This window comes from Electrophorus electricus, chromosome 1 (assembly GCF_013358815.1).
Source record: "Electrophorus electricus isolate fEleEle1 chromosome 1, fEleEle1.pri, whole genome shotgun sequence".
Taxonomy (NCBI): Eukaryota; Metazoa; Chordata; class Actinopteri; order Gymnotiformes; family Gymnotidae; genus Electrophorus; species Electrophorus electricus.
The window spans coordinates 7972432-7991415 of NC_049535.1; the positions used below are offsets into that span (position 1 = coordinate 7972432).

General features: G+C 46.2%; 1 protein-coding gene across 5 annotated transcripts in view; it reads right to left on the reverse strand.

Annotated features, from left to right (window-relative positions):
• The window catches only part of nav2a (neuron navigator 2a), a 77879-nt gene that overhangs the window by 21050 nt on the left and 37845 nt on the right, over positions 1-18984 (reverse strand). For all 5 annotated transcript variants that reach the window (XM_027011147.2, XM_027011146.2, XM_027011145.2 and 2 more), the window contains exons 11-16: positions 18171-18539; positions 13727-13849; positions 4356-4485; positions 2632-2938; positions 1467-2157; positions 21-431 (exon numbers count right to left, since the gene is read on the reverse strand). In XM_027011147.2, the coding sequence (XP_026866948.2) occupies positions 21-431; positions 1467-2157; positions 2632-2938; positions 4356-4485; positions 13727-13849; positions 18171-18539 (2031 nt within the window). The remainder of the gene's footprint in view (positions 1-20; positions 432-1466; positions 2158-2631; positions 2939-4355; positions 4486-13726; positions 13850-18170; positions 18540-18984) is intronic.

Below are 18984 nucleotides of genomic sequence, written 5' to 3' on the forward strand. Positions count from 1 at the left end.
CCCCATTAATCAAGCCTCACCTCTCGGTCTTTGCGCTGGCGGCACGGGTGAGTGGGGGGTGGTTGTCATCGCGGTGATGCCCGCTGCCCAATGACATGTCGATGGATTCGCTGCTGGTATGCATGCTGCTGACAGACGGGTAGCCTGGTGCAGAGGAGCTGCTCGCCGTGGTGCCCCATGTGCCCGTGCCCGTCGAGTAGACTGAGCCGGGGCTGGAGGCCTGCTCGCTGCCCACGGGGCCAGCGCCCCGCCCTCCGTACAGGGGGCTACTGCCACCGCTGCCTGGCCCCCCGGCCGACGGAGAGTCCAGGGACCCAGCAGGCAGGGTGTGATGGCCCAGGGTGGCGTGTGGGTTGGAGATGACCACAGAGTTCTTCAGACTCTCTGCAGTTGTGACAGGAGGCTGCTTAGGAGCTTTACCTCCAAAGAGCCTGAAAATGGGGAGGGGGTGTTAGATGCAAAGACACTCAGGAAATCACACATATACAAGCAAAAGCAAATAAATGTGTGCTCCTGGGGATTTTTTTTTTGGCGGGGGCAATTTTTTGGTGACTCAGCATTCAATTTCCAGATTAACCAATATCTACAGATATCACAAAAAAAAGTTAATACAGCCACAGTTTTTGTGTGCCAAATGTGTGTGTGGGGGGGACTCAGATGTGACTCTTGGACTCCCACTCCAGTAATCTCTCTCTCACTGTCCAGCTGTTTGCTTTTCAAAGCTACACATTTAAAACCTCTAGAGATAAACTGTGGGCAAGATGAAAAGGGTTCTCCTCATCAAGGACAAACTACGCCAGGTGTGAAATATGAGTGGCAGGTATGGGGTGTGAGAGCAACGCTCATCCAAGAAGCAATGCACAGACATGAAGGAAAAAATATCCCTTCTTCTACTCATTCATCTAGGATAAACCAAACACATGACAAAGTCTGGCAGAGGTGGAGCCTGGCCTCTAGAAGACGAATGGGATTCTTTATTAAGGAAGCTTTAGAGCAGGACCAAACGCTGACATGCATGTAACATGTGAATGCGTGTGTGTGTGTGTGTGTCTGATGAAAGAGAGAGAGGTTTAACAATATAACCACATTTAACAATTGTAAGAGCGTGCAACAATGTGTACATACGTTGAGCATGTATGTGTGAGAGGTTGAGTGTTGTATGTATGTAGAGTATGTATGTAGATAGGGCTGCATGTGTCTGAATGATTGGCAGGTATCTCACTGGTCCCACTGTGTGAGCGAGGTGGTGTACGCAGATATGCACCGTATATGTGAAAGAGAGAGCGTGTACCTGTATAGAGCGGCAGCATACAATAGTGTGTCCATGCAGAGTAGGTGTGTGTGTGTGCACGCGCGTGTGGACAAGTGTGAGTGAGAGATACAGAGGTACAGTGTGTACCTGTGTAAAGTAGTTGTGCGTTTGTATTTTTGTGTATGTTCACGAAAGAGGATGTAATAGTGTGTACCTGCGCAGAGTAGGTGAAGACACCTCTGTGTACTTGCTCCCCTGTCGTGCAGTCTGTGGAATAGTTGCCGCTCCTCCACCTGAGCCAAACACACACCCTCTCAGGTTGTCCATCTCTGAAGCTCCACCCTTCTCTTTGTCTGTCTGATTGGCAGGGGACCCATTGCTCCCATTTGTTTTTTGTGTGGGCATTTTATTGGCTGTGACAGTGAGCGTAGTAGCTCGGGTGCTTAGTCCTGATTCAATGCTGCTGGTTGATGAGCGGTTGCCGTTGCGGGCGGCAGCTCCAGAGCGAGAGGGGCGGGGTAGGCTGCGATACTGAAGCGTTGACCTCGCACTAGCCACCAGGTAGCTGTCCTCCTGGGGCACTGGCGATCCCTCTGGCGCCCCCTTCAGCCCTCCTCTTCCTCCCCCCACCATCAAGGCAGAGGATTTGGGGATCTTCCCCAGGGTGGCCGAGCCACTAGTGATGGTGGCCCCGCTGGCTGTCACCATGCTGACACTGGAGGTTGCAGCTATGGTGACAGAGCCTGAACCAGAGTTGGGTTTCTTAAAGCCAAAGGTGCAGGTTGGCATGCGGGTGGGAGTGGAGTCGGAGTTGCTCCGCCCAGCATCAGATGGGGAGTGGTGGACCCCGCTGGGGTTGGTGGAGAAGCAGCCTTTCTCTGACACCTTAGCATCATCTGTTTTAGCTGAAGAAAAGAAATGCAGAGGGTCTGCACAGAGATGTGAAGCACAAGCCTACAACACCAAACAAATAAAAACAGTGGCTTCCAGCCTCACAGCACACACCTGCTACATCTGTGTGTGAGCCTTGGAAAAAGGATGGAAAAAGGTTTTTTCCTCAGACATGCTACATTTTTGGTTTCCCTGTGGTGATTCACCTGTGCAGCTCATGGCAGGCTTGATGAATAGTGCATGCGACGGATATGCAAGGTTGTAAGTGAAATTTATCTCCTGCTTTTGAGTAGTTCACCATACAGGAGCCTTTAAGCTTAGTCACATTTAGGCTGTATGATAGTTGCTCATAGTCACATTTAGGGTGTATGATAAGTCAGTTGAGGTACTCTGATGAAAAATGTTACAGTGATGTAATTACTATGTCACAAATGACTCTGACCTAATGAAGGTTGCTTTCATTAACATTAGTTTTGCAAGTTTCTCACCTGTCCCATGTGTTTTCAGTGTGCCTGTTCCTGTGGAAACAGTCGCTCCTTTTGTTCGGGGCGCAGTCACGCCCACCTGGGCGGTCATGCCCTTTCTCCATGACCCAGTGTGAGAGATGGCAGTAGCCTTCCTCGTGGACCCGCCCTTGTCCGACTCATCTGAAATGTCTGATGGGTTCTTTCGCCATTTCGAACTGGCCTCCATTCTGACCCCGCTGTCGGACCCGCCGTCTGATCTTTTGACGTCGTCGCCCGACCAGTTGGAAGTTCGCTCCACGGCTGAATGCTTCTCAGCATCTGTTTGTGGCTGCAAAGAAAACAGCAACATCTGATGCCAGTTCCACAAAGTAGGCAGCAACGTCTGATGCCAGCTCCACAAAGAAAACAGCAACATCTGATGCCAGCTCCACAAAGAAAACAGCAACGTCTGATGCCAGCTCCACAAAGAAAACAGCAACGTCTGATGCCAGCTCCACAATCTTAGCTGTACTAAAGCATTTGTTTGTGAAGGTGCTTCTTCCCCAATACTTCACAGGAAAGTGAAGAAATGCACCTTCAGCAACAGGTGATAAAATATGAATATTCAGAACATTTATTCCCACTGCTCCATTACCATTTACTGCCTCTAGGGATGCCGATATGCCAAATATTTATTTATATTACATGAGTGGCTTGTTGGGTTATGTCCTTGTGTAATGTAGCAGGTCCAGATGGAACTGGTGGCACTGAGCATGCTTTAATGGTGTCATTGAGGCAGGGTATGACCTTAGTCACCAGGGAGGCCAGTTTGGGTTCAAGTTTAAAGAGGTGTGGCTTGGTTTAAAAGTGAGCTTGGAGCGGGGGGGGGCTTGGATACCAGACCTCACTGTTGAGGCGTCTAGAGGTGTCTGTGTTACCCAAGAAAACTATATCCATGGTGACACATGTCTTTAATAAATTTTAAGGTCAAAGTTCTCAGGAGCAAGGAAAAATGCATAGCTTGTCTCCATTCTGTTTTCTTACTGCAGATGACTTCTTTATATTACGCTACTGCACAATTAAAGTATGGTGTAAGGTGTCTCAGTCAACTTTGTATTTAATACAATCACATTTGCCTTAAATCAGAACTCCTGAAGTCTACCATTTGGACTGGGGTAGTGGATTTCAGCGGAATCCGTATGACCTCAGCCTTGTTCAAATATTAACACCAGTTTCTACGGAGTCAATGACTTCACCACTTATTCAAAGAGAGTAATGGGGGGGGGGGGTGTTCACTGGCTTTGAGTCTAAGAGCTAGATGTCCTTCATTATATGCCATTAGAGAAGGCTTTTTTAAAGCGCTCCCATGGTTTCCATAGTGATGACAGATTAAAAACACCATGCAGTTTAAATAAGCAAATTTAAACTTGGCCTAACATAACTGTGTTACAACTTTTATAAGTGACAAATGGTAAATAAATAATCTGAACACAGCTGCTGTGAAAAAGCTGGTTAGACTGCTCAGCCTTCAGATAGCTGACAGAGACCAGGATTTGGTGTGTCTAACTATATTTGGGTTTTTAATAAGGATTAGTGATAGACTTGTTAAACCATACAGATATTTATAATGGATTTTTAAGCAGTCTGCTTGCACCACTAGAGAGCATTCTGCAGCATGGTACTTTGTATACATATGCATGTGTGTGTGCCCGCTCGTGCGAATGAGCGTGTGCGTGCGTGTGTGCACGTGTGCGAGCGCATCTCACCTGCCCACTCAAAGCTTTGCGTGATGTAGCAGGTGTGTTGGTATAGGAGCTGATTGAGGAGCTGGTGTTGATATCATCAGTGTCAATCATGTCACTGATTCCACTGCTGACTGAACTGCTGTCGTCCCAACTGAGGGAGAGACAGGGGAAAGAGAGAAAAGGAAGAAAGGAGAAAATTGAGGGAAGGATGAACAAAATGACCACTAAGGTCTCACTTTCCAGATGACTTGTATCTGAACATGATATCACCAAGGGAACAGATTTAGAAGTCCAATCCTCTTCTGATAGAAGATATGCAAGACGTGCTTGGTCCAAAAATACGTCAAATTTCTCTAAAGCCTCTTAAACAAAGCCATAACCATCTATCTTAACATGTGCACCATCTGTAGGGCTCTAATACAGTAGGCGAAATGAGAGAAATCTTCTTACTAAACGAGCATATCCCACGCAGGGATTGCATAATAACCTCCTTCAGAACAGCTTCCTCCTTAGCCATCCTACTGCATATGCACGCATGCAAACACACACGTCTTCATACAGCCTCTCAACTCTGACCTTTTTATGCATTCATCTCAAGCTTAAAATATTCTCTCTGGGATGGTTCTTTCTCTGCATTTGTCTATTAAACATCACCATTTCCCTGGTACTTTCCTCTATACACAAGGTAACAGTGGAAAGGAGAAAACCTCAATTCGTCACTGCAAACCGCAGAATTTACCCCTGAAAACCACCAAATTCACCGCTGCAAAACTCAGAATTCACAGGTGAGGTCCTGATTCAGGCCGGCTGTCTCAGCAGTGGCCTGAGCGGAAGCATCTTAACCCTCTACCCTCGGTCACACAGAAGAGCTGAGAGAACTGGGAGCAGAAGGAACATGTCTTCTGGAAATCACAGCCAAAGGACCCGGCCAAGGACCCGGGCAAGAAGAAAGGCAAAAAGGCTTTGGAGTTTGAGTTGGTCACTTCTATTCACACACAAAAATACACCCAACAAATCAGAGCCTTTCATGAAGAATGTGGAGAGAGAGATAGACACAGACAGAAACAGCTAGCTAAAGCACAGAGGGTGGTTTTTTAATCTGGAAGCCATCTGACAAACAATAATTTAGTCTCAACATACACAAACAGCTCATAGCCTCTGAGACTAATTTTAAAGTTTGCCAGTATTTCACCAAAAAATTCTTTACAAAACAGACCACAAACATAAACACAAAGAAAGACCCACACCCACATCTGAGTCACTAAGAATAATTTAAAGTGTGTCACTGATTAATTGAAAACAAAGATTCTCTAGAAAACAGACCACACACACAACCCCAGTTTAGCTTCCATGTGAGTTTAAGCCTTTTTCTGGGAGACAGGAGGAGGCCTACTGGTCTGCCATGTACCAGAGCCATTAGGAGCTTCTCCTCAACACACACACACACACACACACACACACACACACACGCACGCACACTCATTCGCACTCACAGTAATCTACCTGTCCGGTGATCCTTGATTGCCATGGATACCAGGACCCTGAACGGGAGACTGGGGTTGGACTGGATGTAGATGCCTCATTAACTGCTGAGGGTAGTCTTTCTCTCCCTTTTGTGATCTCTCACTATTCCCCAATTCCTCCTTTATACTCCTTCTACCCGATACTCCAACGAGCTCTCTCTCCTCTTCTATCTTTCTCTCACGCTATTGCTACATTCACCCTTCACAAACTTCAGTTCTCTGACCTCCCTCTCTCTCATCAGTAATTTGATCCCCAGACCAGAGTTAACCTGCGAACTGCTGGAGTGCTCAGTATGGGTAGTGCCTCTCCCAAACTCCCAAACCCATCTCCCCACAGACGCACAAACACACGCAAGTGGGCGTGCACACACACACACAAACACAGAGAGTGGGTAAGACAGATGAGGAGATGGTCAAAGATAGAAAGGAAGTATGAGAATCAGAAACGGAGAATCCCTCTTTCACAAACACACACACACACACTTACAATAAACACTGTAACCGCGTGTGCGCGCAGACGCACGTGCATACATTTAGAACAGCCCCGCTGAGTGCATGATGCTAATTAGAGATCAGCTTTCTGAGTGAAGGTTCCTCTCTGGCACAGTAACCTACTATTACTGCCTGCTCCAGCCAAGCAGGCCAACCACACTTAAACAGCATGTCCAGAGCCGACCACACCAGGCTACACATAACTCCCTCAGACTCACTGCCTTCTGCTGTCCCTCACTCAGCACCAGTCAGGCCTGGTGGGCTCTACAACCTCTGTACCAGGCTTTTTGTTTTAGCTCCAATCCAGCAATCCCCCTAAAAACCCACCCAACCAGACCACTCCGTCATCCCCAATGCAAATATAAAGACAGAAACTGCACATTTCTTTTTATCATAGAATGAAAGCTACAGCTGGTGCCATGTTCACAGTGTTGGAGTATGGCAGGATCATGGACTTAGTGCAGCTTTAGCTACTTGGCCACTTACACACACACATTCGTGGTTCATAAGCACCACAGACTCACCTGCGAATTCCATGTATGAATGTCCATATGCAGGTGACGTGGAGAGCACAGGGTCTAGTCTTACAGTGTACGTTAGGTGAAATCAAAACAATCCTGAGAAGGAAACGGCAGTTCTGTGTGAAATCCTAAATAATAGTGGAAGTCACTGCACTGAAACGAGAGGCCAACGTGTTTGCCTGTGGAGGTCTATGTGTGTTTCAAGTGATTGATTGAAAATGGATGGTGTGCCTATGACTGTGTCAGCTGCTCATGAGCAGCTCAACAGTATGCCAGGTATTGTCTCAAGACCTCAACGATGGGAAGAAGGCATCTGATCTGCAGGTTACAGCTCAGTGGCTCTCTCAGAGAAGTCAGAGTGCAAAGGTCAGGTATGGTAAGTCTTCAAAAGCTGCCAGTAGCCAATGAGAATGCTCTAGGCATGAGCGTACTGTGAGAAAAAACCTCTGTTTTGTTTGTGTGTTTTTCTGTGTCTCAAGGGATCCCAGTGGCATCCTCCTCCTATGTAGCGCAACTGTACATAGAAGCCAAAGCCTCAGGACTAAAATACATTTCTCCACTCCCTTGGACATTAGCAGAAAATCTGGTTGTTATTGCAGATCTGCATATGTAGGGAAAGATATCATTGCACACACTCCTCGGGGCTTGGAGAAATATGTCCAAGTAAAACACAGGACTCCAGGCATCATGAATGAATGTACGAAAAGAGAGAGAGACAGACACAGACACACACACCACCACGGTAGTATTGTAAAACCTAGACACATGTATACAATTATCCATCATGCCATAGTGATAAAGCTGCTAGTAAAACAACTCTGACACCAGTGACAAAATGCACAAAGAAAACAAAAAGAGCTCTGTTGTGCAAGCTGGAGTGCTGTCTGAGGAGCTCATTCTGGAGCTGTGCGTTATCACCTACACCCGTCTGTTTGGCATCACCATGGCAAATCTGACCTTTGACCCACATCTCAGGCCATGGGGAGTTAAAAGAGAGAAAGTGAGGAGAGCGAGCGAGATGGAGAAGAAATACTGGTTCCTAGACAAGGCCAGAGCATTTCTGAACAGGCAGGGGCATTCCAGACTCCAGAATGACAGAGCTGTCTCTAACGTCCCAGCCACGCAAACAGTTAAAAAAAAAACAAACTGTGTGTGTGCCATTTTCATTTCTTTTCTTTTTATTCTTGAATCTCTTGTGTTTTCAACTTTCTAACTGATATTCCCTCGCCCTCAAGCAACAATCCTGTTGGTCAGGAAAACAATGTCTGAGTTAACAAAGTGACCCTGGTGGCCTTTAGGAGCTGTATGTAGTTAGCTTTGAGAGGCCACATATGCAAGCGCACGCGCACACACACACCCACCCAGACCCGTAGAGCCCCATGACTGCAGAGCATAATAATCATAAATAAAGCCATCAGGATATGTTGTGTGCAGTTAATATGACCAATGCACAGGACATACGGACACAGACAAGAAGGTTTCAAAGAAGCAAGGCCATAAGAAAACCCAGAGTTAATAATGCAGCACAAAAGTGAGGAAACAGCATAGACGAGCGTTACTTTACATAATGTTCAAAACAAAGACTTCCTACCCTCGTTTAACCTGATCCACATTTAGGAGCAAAGACATATATACTCATAGCATTCCTGGCAACTAGCAGACATATGAAGTCAGGTGTTTTGTGAATTAATATCACAATTCTTTCTGTATATTTCAATCCAAAAAAAGAGTGGTAAAATTAAATGAAAAACATGTTTCAGTATTTAGATAACCGACTCCGGAGACATAATATACATACAATGAAAAACTAACCAATAACCAATAAATATATTTTTAAAAATCTGCTATAAAAGCGCTATAAAACTTGAGCAAAAGACCCGTTTCCAGGGATTTTCTAAAATGAGACTCGAATACTTCATTTATACACACTTACCAGCCAATTTATTAGAAACACCTGGCTTGTAGCTACACCCTGTAGAGTCTAGAGTCTACAGTTAAAGTTTATGGCTCACCTGTTGCCATGAGCCGTTTATATTAGCCATGCTTCAGCACTGGTCAGTGTCCACAGGGCAGCTGAAGAAGAGTTAGGGGGAGGGGATCTGCTCTGCCGTTGTATAAAGTAGGTGCACCAGTACCAAAGTGAAAAAGGTATGACAGACGCTGTGCTCTTGGAAGTGTTACAAAGGCAGTGCTAGTACAAGGTTAAATTGCAAAAAACTTTGTTTTTTGCTCGTACATTTTGTATGAGAGTGTGTGTGTGTGTGTGTGTGTGTGTGTGTGTGTGTGTGTGTGTGATGATTATCATTCTTTGCTGAACACTGTTCCAGTGCCCGGGTGGATAATCATTTGGATTCCATAATCTCTGCCATGTGCCAAACCTCAAACAATCACCAAAATACAGGCTCACAGACGTAGCCCAGTACCTCAGAAAATAGCATTTAAGTTACTACTTGACTCTTTAAAGAGGACATCTGTCAGCAGCACTCACTCACGGTGTCAGGAAGTGAAGCTTTATCTCTGCTTGTCCAAGTACAATTTAACAACAATAACACCAAATGACTGCAGTGGAGATTTCAGGCTTCTCACCAGGATGCAAACATGTTGTTTTGGGGTGAAGGCTGTTTGGTTTGGAGATAAACCGTTTGGGGCTGAGTTGCTTCTGTTTGAGGCTGTTTGGGGATAATGATGTTCGGATTTCAGGCCGTTATTCTTGGGGATAGGTCTGCTGTTTGAGGATGAGGTTGTTGAGTGGAACTGTTGGAATGCATCCTGTTCAGGGACGAGCATATTGTCTGTGGTTGAATCTCTTCTCTTCGGGGATGTGACTGTTTGGAGATGAGGCCATTGTGTTTGTACAGCCGGCTGAGGATGAAATGTTAATTGTTAAGGTGAGCAATAGTGCACCTAATTCCTTCAGATGAGTTACATGGTGTTTTTTGGCTGTTAAATGAACTCTGTTCATTTGGGTCAGGTGTAGTGGATCATCACAGTAAGCATCTTTACGGCCATAGATTACTAAAGCATAACTCAAGATTCACTGGAATAGACTGAGAATTTCTGACCTTAGAGGAGATTATTTGAGCATGACAAGAACAGAGCCATTAGGTGCTCGGTGGTGTGACCTCCCCATCTCCACTTGCTGTCTTCATACATTCAACATTTACAGCATTTAGCTGATGCTTTTATCCAAAATGACTTACAATTATGAGTGAATAAAATTCAAGCAATCAAGGGTCAAGGGCTTTACTCAGGGACCAAACAGGGCAACTTGCTGGTGGTAGGACTTGAACTGACAACCTTCTCATTACTAGTCAAGTACCTTTACCACTGTGCTCCCACTGCTCCATGTCGACACCCCACCCACCCACCCACCTACCTACACACACCTTACCTAATTTCCTGTGCCTTTCTTTCCAGGTTCAAGAATCTCAGAACATAAACAGAATTAAAGTCCTTGTGTCCCTTCCCAGACAAACCGCAGCACTGTCACTGTATTTGTTGTTCCATTATCATTCCTATGTGCAATTGGTAATCACACCACTTCAGTATGGCCTTCTCTAAAATTCCAAATTTTCCAAGGTAAGCAATTCTTTTTGCAGCACTAAAGCTGATTTGGACTTTCTAAGTACTGTTCCATACTGGGCATGGCAGTGAATGCAGGTAGGTATGAAGTCCTGCCCTCCCCCAGCCTCTTTCTGAAACACACTCCACATAAAGAGAATGGAACAGAGACTTTTGGTCTTGCAGTTTCAATTCAGAGGGAAAAAAACCCAAAAAAAACAATTTTATATATATATATAAATAAATAATCTCACACACACACGCACGCACAAAATAGCGCACTACTCCCCTTCTTGGGCATCCTGCAGGTGTGCTGCAGACAGATGGGGGCAGGATCTGACCATAATTGTTGCCAAGGATACCAGAACATCACTCAGCCCCCCAAAAATCTCTCTTTCCCTCTCACTCACTCAGACACACACACCCCTCTTCCTTTCAACCTATTTTCTAATGGCTCTACAGGACTTTCTACCAGGAGAGAGATCAACCATATCTACTCCAAAGTACTGCATGTACGCACATCCGTGCTCCGTACTGTGGAGTGTACACTCATGAGCGCTTGAACCCAGCATCCACTGGGAAGAAGCCTGAAGGGCTCAGGAGGGTCATGTCTTGAATAGTGCGTTTGAAGTCTAGTCTCTTACACTATGACCTTCAAAACAATCCCACGTGTTTGAGTGGCAACGTTCTCACAACCTGCCCAGCACAGGCTAGCCCCCCCATCTCCCTCCCTCTCGTCTACGAGAGATGAAACAGGACTAAATTGTAGGGAGTAAAATGCTATCGCCACAAAAAAATTCTTTTGATTTCCTCCTGGTTCTGCATACCAGTGTCTTATCCTGAGATAAATCAGCTAAGAATGTGTGTGTGTCTGCTGAAAGCATGAGGAAAACAAAGGGGAGATTGGCTGCTCTTATTAATCGATAACAATACAAAACTGCTCCACATGCACGTTTAACTATGCAGCTATATGGACTAACAGAGTAGCACAAAAGCAATTACCACTGGTCTTCTTTCAGCCTAAAATCAAATAAAAGAGAAACCCACCTTTTTGTAGTTCCATCACAAAGCTCTCTTTTAAACACAAACTCCCCTTGTCTAGCGAATGCTACATTTGCTCAAATGATCAAGTTGCAGCAACAGAAAGCTGAACTACGTATGGAGCCATAGCCTGCTGTCAGCATGCTCGTTATTCCCTTCAGACTCACTGGGTTACAGAACTGCAGGAGACTGATGTCAGATATAGAGCAGGTCTTCATATACAAGCTCATACGAGAACAGTCTTGGAACGCTGAAGAACAGAGCAGGTAGTGTGTCCTGGACTAACTGGACAGAAGAGTGTTAAAGATACATGAGGAAGGCAACTGCATGTGTGTGTGTGTTCAGGAGACCTTGAAAAATAATTTAGACTTACTGACTGGGGGTGTGTGTGTGCTGAAGAAGGTGTAAAGGAGTTCAGAAAAAGAGGAGACAACAGCTAGCAAAAGGGAAGACTAAAGACAAGGAAAGACAAAGGGCAAAGGGTGTGAGAGAGAGAGAGACTGACTGATACCCGTATCCTGCAGCCTGAGGGTTAAGAAGAGCATCCTGTGGGAACATGCACTGCAGAAAGGTAGAAGAGAAAGAGAGGACAGAAAATTAGAGAGAGAGAGAGAGAGAGAAACACAGCAAAAGGAAGACAACAGTGAGACAGCAGAGGGAGGGGGAGTCAAAGGACAAGCCCAGACAGGCCAGGTAGCTATTGGGATCTGGGAAGTGTGTGTGTGTAACTATGCTGCAAACACATGTGGGCACTGCAGGTGGCATTCAGTACAGCCACGTCCTTCCACTTTTCCCTGCGAGAGGTGATTTTACAGCTTCCTCCAAAAACCAACCCAATATCAGGTAGACGGCGTTAAAAGAAAAACACCCCACTGCATCTCCCGGGACTTTAATGCACAAGCCTTTACCACTTTCAGCAGCTGAAGAGACAAACAAAGATAAGTGAACAAAAGGATGAGAAACAGATCACGTTAAAGTGGCTGATACCTGTTTATACCCGTCTTCCTAGCTGCCTTTCCTCTAAAACATTTGGGGAACTTTGGGGAAAAAAGTCCTATGTTTATGTAATGCTTATATGATGAAGGCACTCAGTATAACAGTTATATCAGTGTTATGCAGAGAGACTTTACCAATGAGCCAAAAAAGTGCTTGTCTCACTCCTTACACAGCACTGCACCAGAGCACTAGGTTTTGCATGTGTTAGCGGGGTGCAGTGGTGAACCTGGCTTGTTATCTGCTGGAATGGGGCAGGTTCATGAGAAGAATCTTAATGCAGACAACTGCGGACTGGACTCCTGCCAACGTACCACTATGCCTCATGCTTGATAATTAAATCTGATAACACAAAGTGAAATGAGGGTCCCCTCTTCAGTCCGAAAGGCTGTGTGCTTGTGTGTGTGTGTGTGTGTGTGTGTGTGCGCTGAGAATGGAGGGAGTGTGCAGGTTAACTGTGGGATCCAATCATTTTAGTCATATTTTTACTTTCTTCTTTTTCCCCCCATCTTTTACAGTATTTATAGTTTTTCAACCTTGCTTGCATTTATTCTTGATGACGTAAAGCACTTTAAATTACCTTTACATATAACATGCGCGATACATATATATCTGCCTCACTCTGATGTGTTCTGTCATACCCAAACACTCCACAGCAGTTATGGGCTTGTAAGAAATCCTGAGGCTCCTTTACTGTGTGACTGCGTTGGCTGCTGCTTACAGCCACCACGGGCAGCCTCCGAGCTGTTAGCAAGGCGCACACAGCTAGAGCAGGCCAAGCATCCAGGAACGGCCGCTGACACACGCACCCCAGTATAGACCCGCTGAAAGACTGCAGCGGCTTCCAGGAAAACATGGCCTCAGATGACCCCCAGCGCTGCCAAAAGATGCAGGCCCACCCATCCAGCCCAGCCTTGGGTAGCACAGGGTTGTGTATATAACACATGCTCATTTGGATGTGGGTGATTAAGGCGTTTCTTTCATGCACTTACAACCCCATTTACAAACCCATTTCTGCTTGTGCTACTACTGCTAGCCAGATTCACACAGGGGATACTACTCCCTCCCAAAGCACTGAAAACCCAGTAAGTACCACTTTTAGATGTTACACCAGCAGGGGCAGCTCGAAATGACCCCCCCCCCCCCCCCCAAACACACACAAACATTTTTTTATTAGACTTCAGTCTTTTTTCAGTATCACATCCACACAAAATGGAGTTGGAGCTTCACTCCCATGTGCTAACCAGAAGGGGGGAGGTACCTGTCAGCGTCCCCCTGGCCTGAAGAAGCGTTCCTCTGCAGCGTCTCTCGCACCACTGCCATACCATCGGGCAGACGGTTCAGCCGTCGTGTGTACAGACTCAGGCCACCGTCCGTCATGTAGCTGAGAAAGAGAGTGATGGGAAAAGAGAGTGAGCCGACAGACAGACAGTACTGGGGGGGATACGCACACTCGCACTTTCATCCACACAACACCTGTCCCACTGTAACACAAGCACCCTACTGTGTTACTTTAGCCTTTATTTATGCTTAAAGCTCTAGAGAGTTTAATCTTAACTTTTCACAAAATATGTTCTATTATTTTTGAATACTCTCTAAAAGTATCTTTACAGAGAGACAGACACAGACAGAGAAAAAGTACTGTGATTCCTGTGAGTCATGTTCTCCTAAACACCTTGATTACAGGTGAGCAACAGGGTTAGGGTCATTGTTACCCAGTGTACCTGCAGTCCAGCCAGGCTGCTATGGCCCTGTGCTTTGCTCGCTGAAATGGATCAGCAAAGCTGCACACATTCACATTAACGGAGGTGAGGCTTGTAAACAGCAGAGCATCTCCGGATAATTACACGTTTAAAGTTGGACTTTTGCTCTTTGACAAAGAACACTAAATTCAGAGCCGGGGAAGAGTCAGAAGGCTGTCAGCAGGCAGTAAACACCTGGTGGAGGGGCAGCAGCCAACCCTGTCGAAACTAAATGCTCGCTGTAAAACTTCTCTAAGCACACTCTCAACAGCTATAAATGAGGACTCAGTTTATATATGTATGTATGTATGTGTGCGAGCATGTGCGTGTGTGTGTGTGTGTGTGTGTTCGTGTGTGTAATGGGGTTAGTGGGGGCACTGATTCCCGCTCCTCCTGTGTTTTTTTTATAGGCGGAAAAAAGATCCATCTTGTCTTTCGACAGGCTGCACATTAATCATGGCTGTATAGGCTCTGCTGAACTAATGTCCACTATGCCCCCCCCCCCCCACACACACACACACTCTCTAGTGCACAAGGCATGCATATGCAAATACAATTTTATTCTTCTTTCAAAATGAAACGAGGAGCTAAACTCTGGCCTTAAACAGTTCAGTAGGGAATGGGAATCGCCCACTATAGTAACTGCACTGCCACGCTATGAGGCCCACTGGAGTTCTGACCCACTGGAGTTCTGACCCACTCAGGAGTGTGATATTGGCCTTGGCTGCTCAGTTCCACCCCTCAGAGTAAAAGAACTCCTCACACGGGCTAAAGCAACATCTGATCCTCTCACTAATATTTGCCCTGGCAGTGGATTCCGCAGGTCACTGCCCTCCTACAGCTCCCTCACCAGAAGTACTACCACATCACCTGCATGGAATCAAATCCTTCACTGATTTACACACACACACACACACACACACCTTGGAAAAGCAGAATACACACCCCCACACGGCCACTTACCGGAGTACTTCTGTTCGGATACAGTGGGAAGGGTGAAGGGTGTGTGTGTGTGTGTGTGTGTGTGTATACACATGGTAGGCAGTATAGTGCCTTCTTGTACATGCTCCTCTAATGCTGTTCCAAGCAGCAAAAGCAGTGAAATAGCTCACTATAAAAAAGCAAGGCAGGGCAGGGAAAGCCAAGCAGCATGATACCTTCATATGCTTACTTTAAAGGTATAAAATGGAAAAACACTATTAAATGGAAAATAGAAGGGAAATAAACCGTTTTCCAGTCATTTAAACCACAAACAACATGAATCCCGAAGGATGGCTCACAGCAGAAAAGAAAATATTTTAGATAGAAAAGAAGCCAAAACGAACCATTTATTCGTTGCCATTAAAGCACTATCAAACCACTGCTGAAAACAAAGGTTACATGGACATACCTGCCAGTGCTACACATCAAGCAGATGCAAATCCCACAGGCAGAGTTCAACCAGATCCAAGCTAATAGAATCAGATCGCAGAAATAAAGAAACTTCTAACAGTTTCCCCTTACTGACAGAGCATGATACAGGTGGGTGGATAGAACTATTTTACATGTGTGTGCAGCGGTGCTGAAGAGATCTACGCGTCTAAGAGGTATGTGCCGGTGTGCTGGATAGCCTACTGCGGAGGGAGGGTGCTAGAGAGGGGGCTCTATAGCCCTTACAGCCCCTACACACACACACACACACACACACACACACACACACACAGAGCCTGGGGCTCCCCCAAGCTCCTCTGCCCTGGCCTGCACTCTGGGTGGGGGGTTGTGTGCGTGCGTGTGTGCGTGTGTGTGTGTGTGTGTGTGTGTGTATGTATGGGGGTTGTCAAAGTCAAAGAGACTGCAGAAGCAAATCCTGAAATGCAGAGTAAATGACAGCGATGAAGAAAGATGGAGAGAAAGGGAGAGAGGGAGAGAGAGATGGAGAGAAAGGGAGAGTATAGCAAGAGATCGTTATAGCTGTGATGCAACTGACATAAATAAGTTAACAAATGAAAAGAAAGACTTACAAAACAAAATACTAAAAATAAATGGTGAATAGAGGACGCTGCCTACAGCCATAAGCAAAACGTTAAGGAAAATGAAAAGGATGCAGAGAATGAAAATGAAGAAACCCAGAAAAAAAGAAGTGAAAGAAAGCAAGAAAACTGTAGCTTGATATGGGGGGGGGGGGGCAGTTAAGCAAGGGACTAGGGTTGTAGAATACTGCCTGAGGGGCTCCACCTTCAGACTGGAACTACTTACCGTAACACACACACACAGCCATTCATAAATCTAGGATGATGGGTTTAGACATTATGGACCCCCAAAGAAACTAGTAAGTACTAGAGAGTAAACATGTCACTCCAACTTCGTCTGGGTTGAGACACACTCTCCCAGCTGCCAGGCTGAAACCCCTCAGTACTCCAACCATGTGCTTTCAAGAGAGTGATAAACTGCTCCACCAGCAAACTGTATATGGAGTTTGTTTAAGAACAGCAATATGAACCTTTCCCATGAGTGTGAGACTATTAAGGCTGGCTGTTTATAACCATGCAAAACTCACACCCAAACAAGCTTCCTGAAGCCCATTGGTGAAACACTCGCATGCTAAAGACACATGTAGGTTAAGATGAGAGGCCGCGTGTGTGTGGCTTGTTACTGCAAATGCTGCATCATTTTTTACCGAAATACATCCATCCATACGGAAGTGAAAGTGTTATGATTTGATTGGCTGTGAGTTTTTCTACTGTCTATTACTACAATACTGTATTATTCAGCTTCTTCACAGAACAATGGCATCTGAGGGGAGGAGTGGTGTGGGAGAGAAGGAGTGAGGTGGAGAGGAGAGGAGAGGAGAGAGTAGGAGAGGGGGAGGATAGAGGAGGAGTGGAGAGAGGAGGAGAGAAGAAGAGTGGAGGGGGAGAGGGGAGGAGAGAGGAGAAAGGAGGAGTGGAGTGAGGAGAGGGGAAGGAGATGAGGAGGAGAGAGGAGGCGTGGAGAGAGGAGCAGAGGGGGAGGAGAGAGGGAGGAGAAAGGAAGGAGAGAGGGCGGTGGGGGGCTCCTTACACTAACCACAATCCTAAGACCAGAGGTGCCAGCAAAGCAGCAGCTGTACTGTGATGTTCTACAGTAATTGAAGGAGGGACAGAGAGTACTACCATAAAATACCCTTAAGGCAACAGTCATACTGATGACAGCTACCCAAACAAGGAGTGTAGAGGTCTGTATCTGAACGGCCTTTATAAACACTTAAAAGACAGGAGCCTTATGAATAAAAATGAACAAAGCTTATTCATTGAAATGTTAGGTAAACAAATTCCTTTGATGTGTCTGGATATAGGGATGACGTGTAAACAACCATGTGCATTGGTGTAATTCAACTGGACCCAACTAGAAAAGTTAGAATACCATACTGATGGTTGACAGGGAAAATCCCTCCAGTCCTCATTATAGTCAGATCACGTAAAGACAACTACAGGTAGGGTATAAGCATCAAGCATCTCATCAGCTTCAGTAACAGCACATCTGGACGGCTCCCCTCCCCCTCTCCATGGTGGGAACTCAACTCACACTCACACATTTGCTGGTATCAAGTCCCAAAGAGAAAATGAATGAATGGGAGTCATTATAATAGCAGGAGTTCCAGTTACAGTCTACCAAAGCCAGATATGCAGTAGGCTTGTACTAACATGGAAGAGGAGTTTAATAGGAAATCTACAGACTGTCAGGTGCAGAGCTCTACAGGCCTGCTGAGGTTACTAAGTTCAGCACAGCCCGAGTGCTGCAAGCAATGGCGCCTATGACTGGCTTGAGTTAAACACTAAAAACCTGAACCACTGGCACCCTCTTGTGGCTTCCCTATTACGAACACAGCTATCAAAGTGGATGGTTTGCTTTAAAGATCTCAGAGGTGTATGTTTTAAAACTGTTAATGATCCTGTACCACACAAATACATGTCTGAAACACTGGCTCTGAGAGGCAACGCTCACCCGCTGCTGAGGTCATCAGCGCGAGCGTTCTTGGCGAGCACATCTCCGTCGCTAACGTAGCCGCTCACATCCAGCTCAAGCTCCTCACCCCGCTCTCCCAACTCCAACCCACAGAGGGCGCTGCCGCGCCCAGCCAGCTGCCTACGCAGGGGCGCAGCGTACAGGTAGCGGCCCGGACCCGCAGCTGAACCTCCGCCCCGGGACTGGTAGCTGTTTCCCAGAGAGGGTGCGTCGCCCGCCTGCAGCCGTGGGCTGGACTGGCCGACCCGGGTGGTCCAAGACAGCGGCGCCGGGCGTGAAGACAGGCTCAGCAGGCTGCGGCTGTTCGCTTCAGTGGTGACGCCACCATCGAAGGTGGTTTCCAGCGTGCTACAGGAGAGATGAGAGCAGCTTCAGTTTGCAGTAGGGATTCCATACAGCTCAGGCTGGAGAGGCCTTCAGGAATCTTAGATAATGGTTTTGCAAATCCAAGCAAGAGATGGTCTCTTTAAAGCTGTAATTCATTTGTCTTTGCCCTAAAATGGACTTGGTGCACAGCTGAAATAAACAGAAATTCTGGGTCAAGTGATTCAATCAAACAGTATATACACAGAAAGAGAACCCACAGGAGCACTAGGAACACAAGAACAGTGAGACACGAGAAGAGATTAAAAACAGCTACAGAATAAAGAAAGTGAAGGAAAGGGAGGGAGCGAGAGAGAGAGAAACAAATTTGTTATAACGGCAAAGCAGATTGCAGGAAGACATCCACCCAGCATTAGAGAACAAGAGGCGCTTTTAGGATATCAGCAGCCTCCAGGCCAGCGACTGTCTC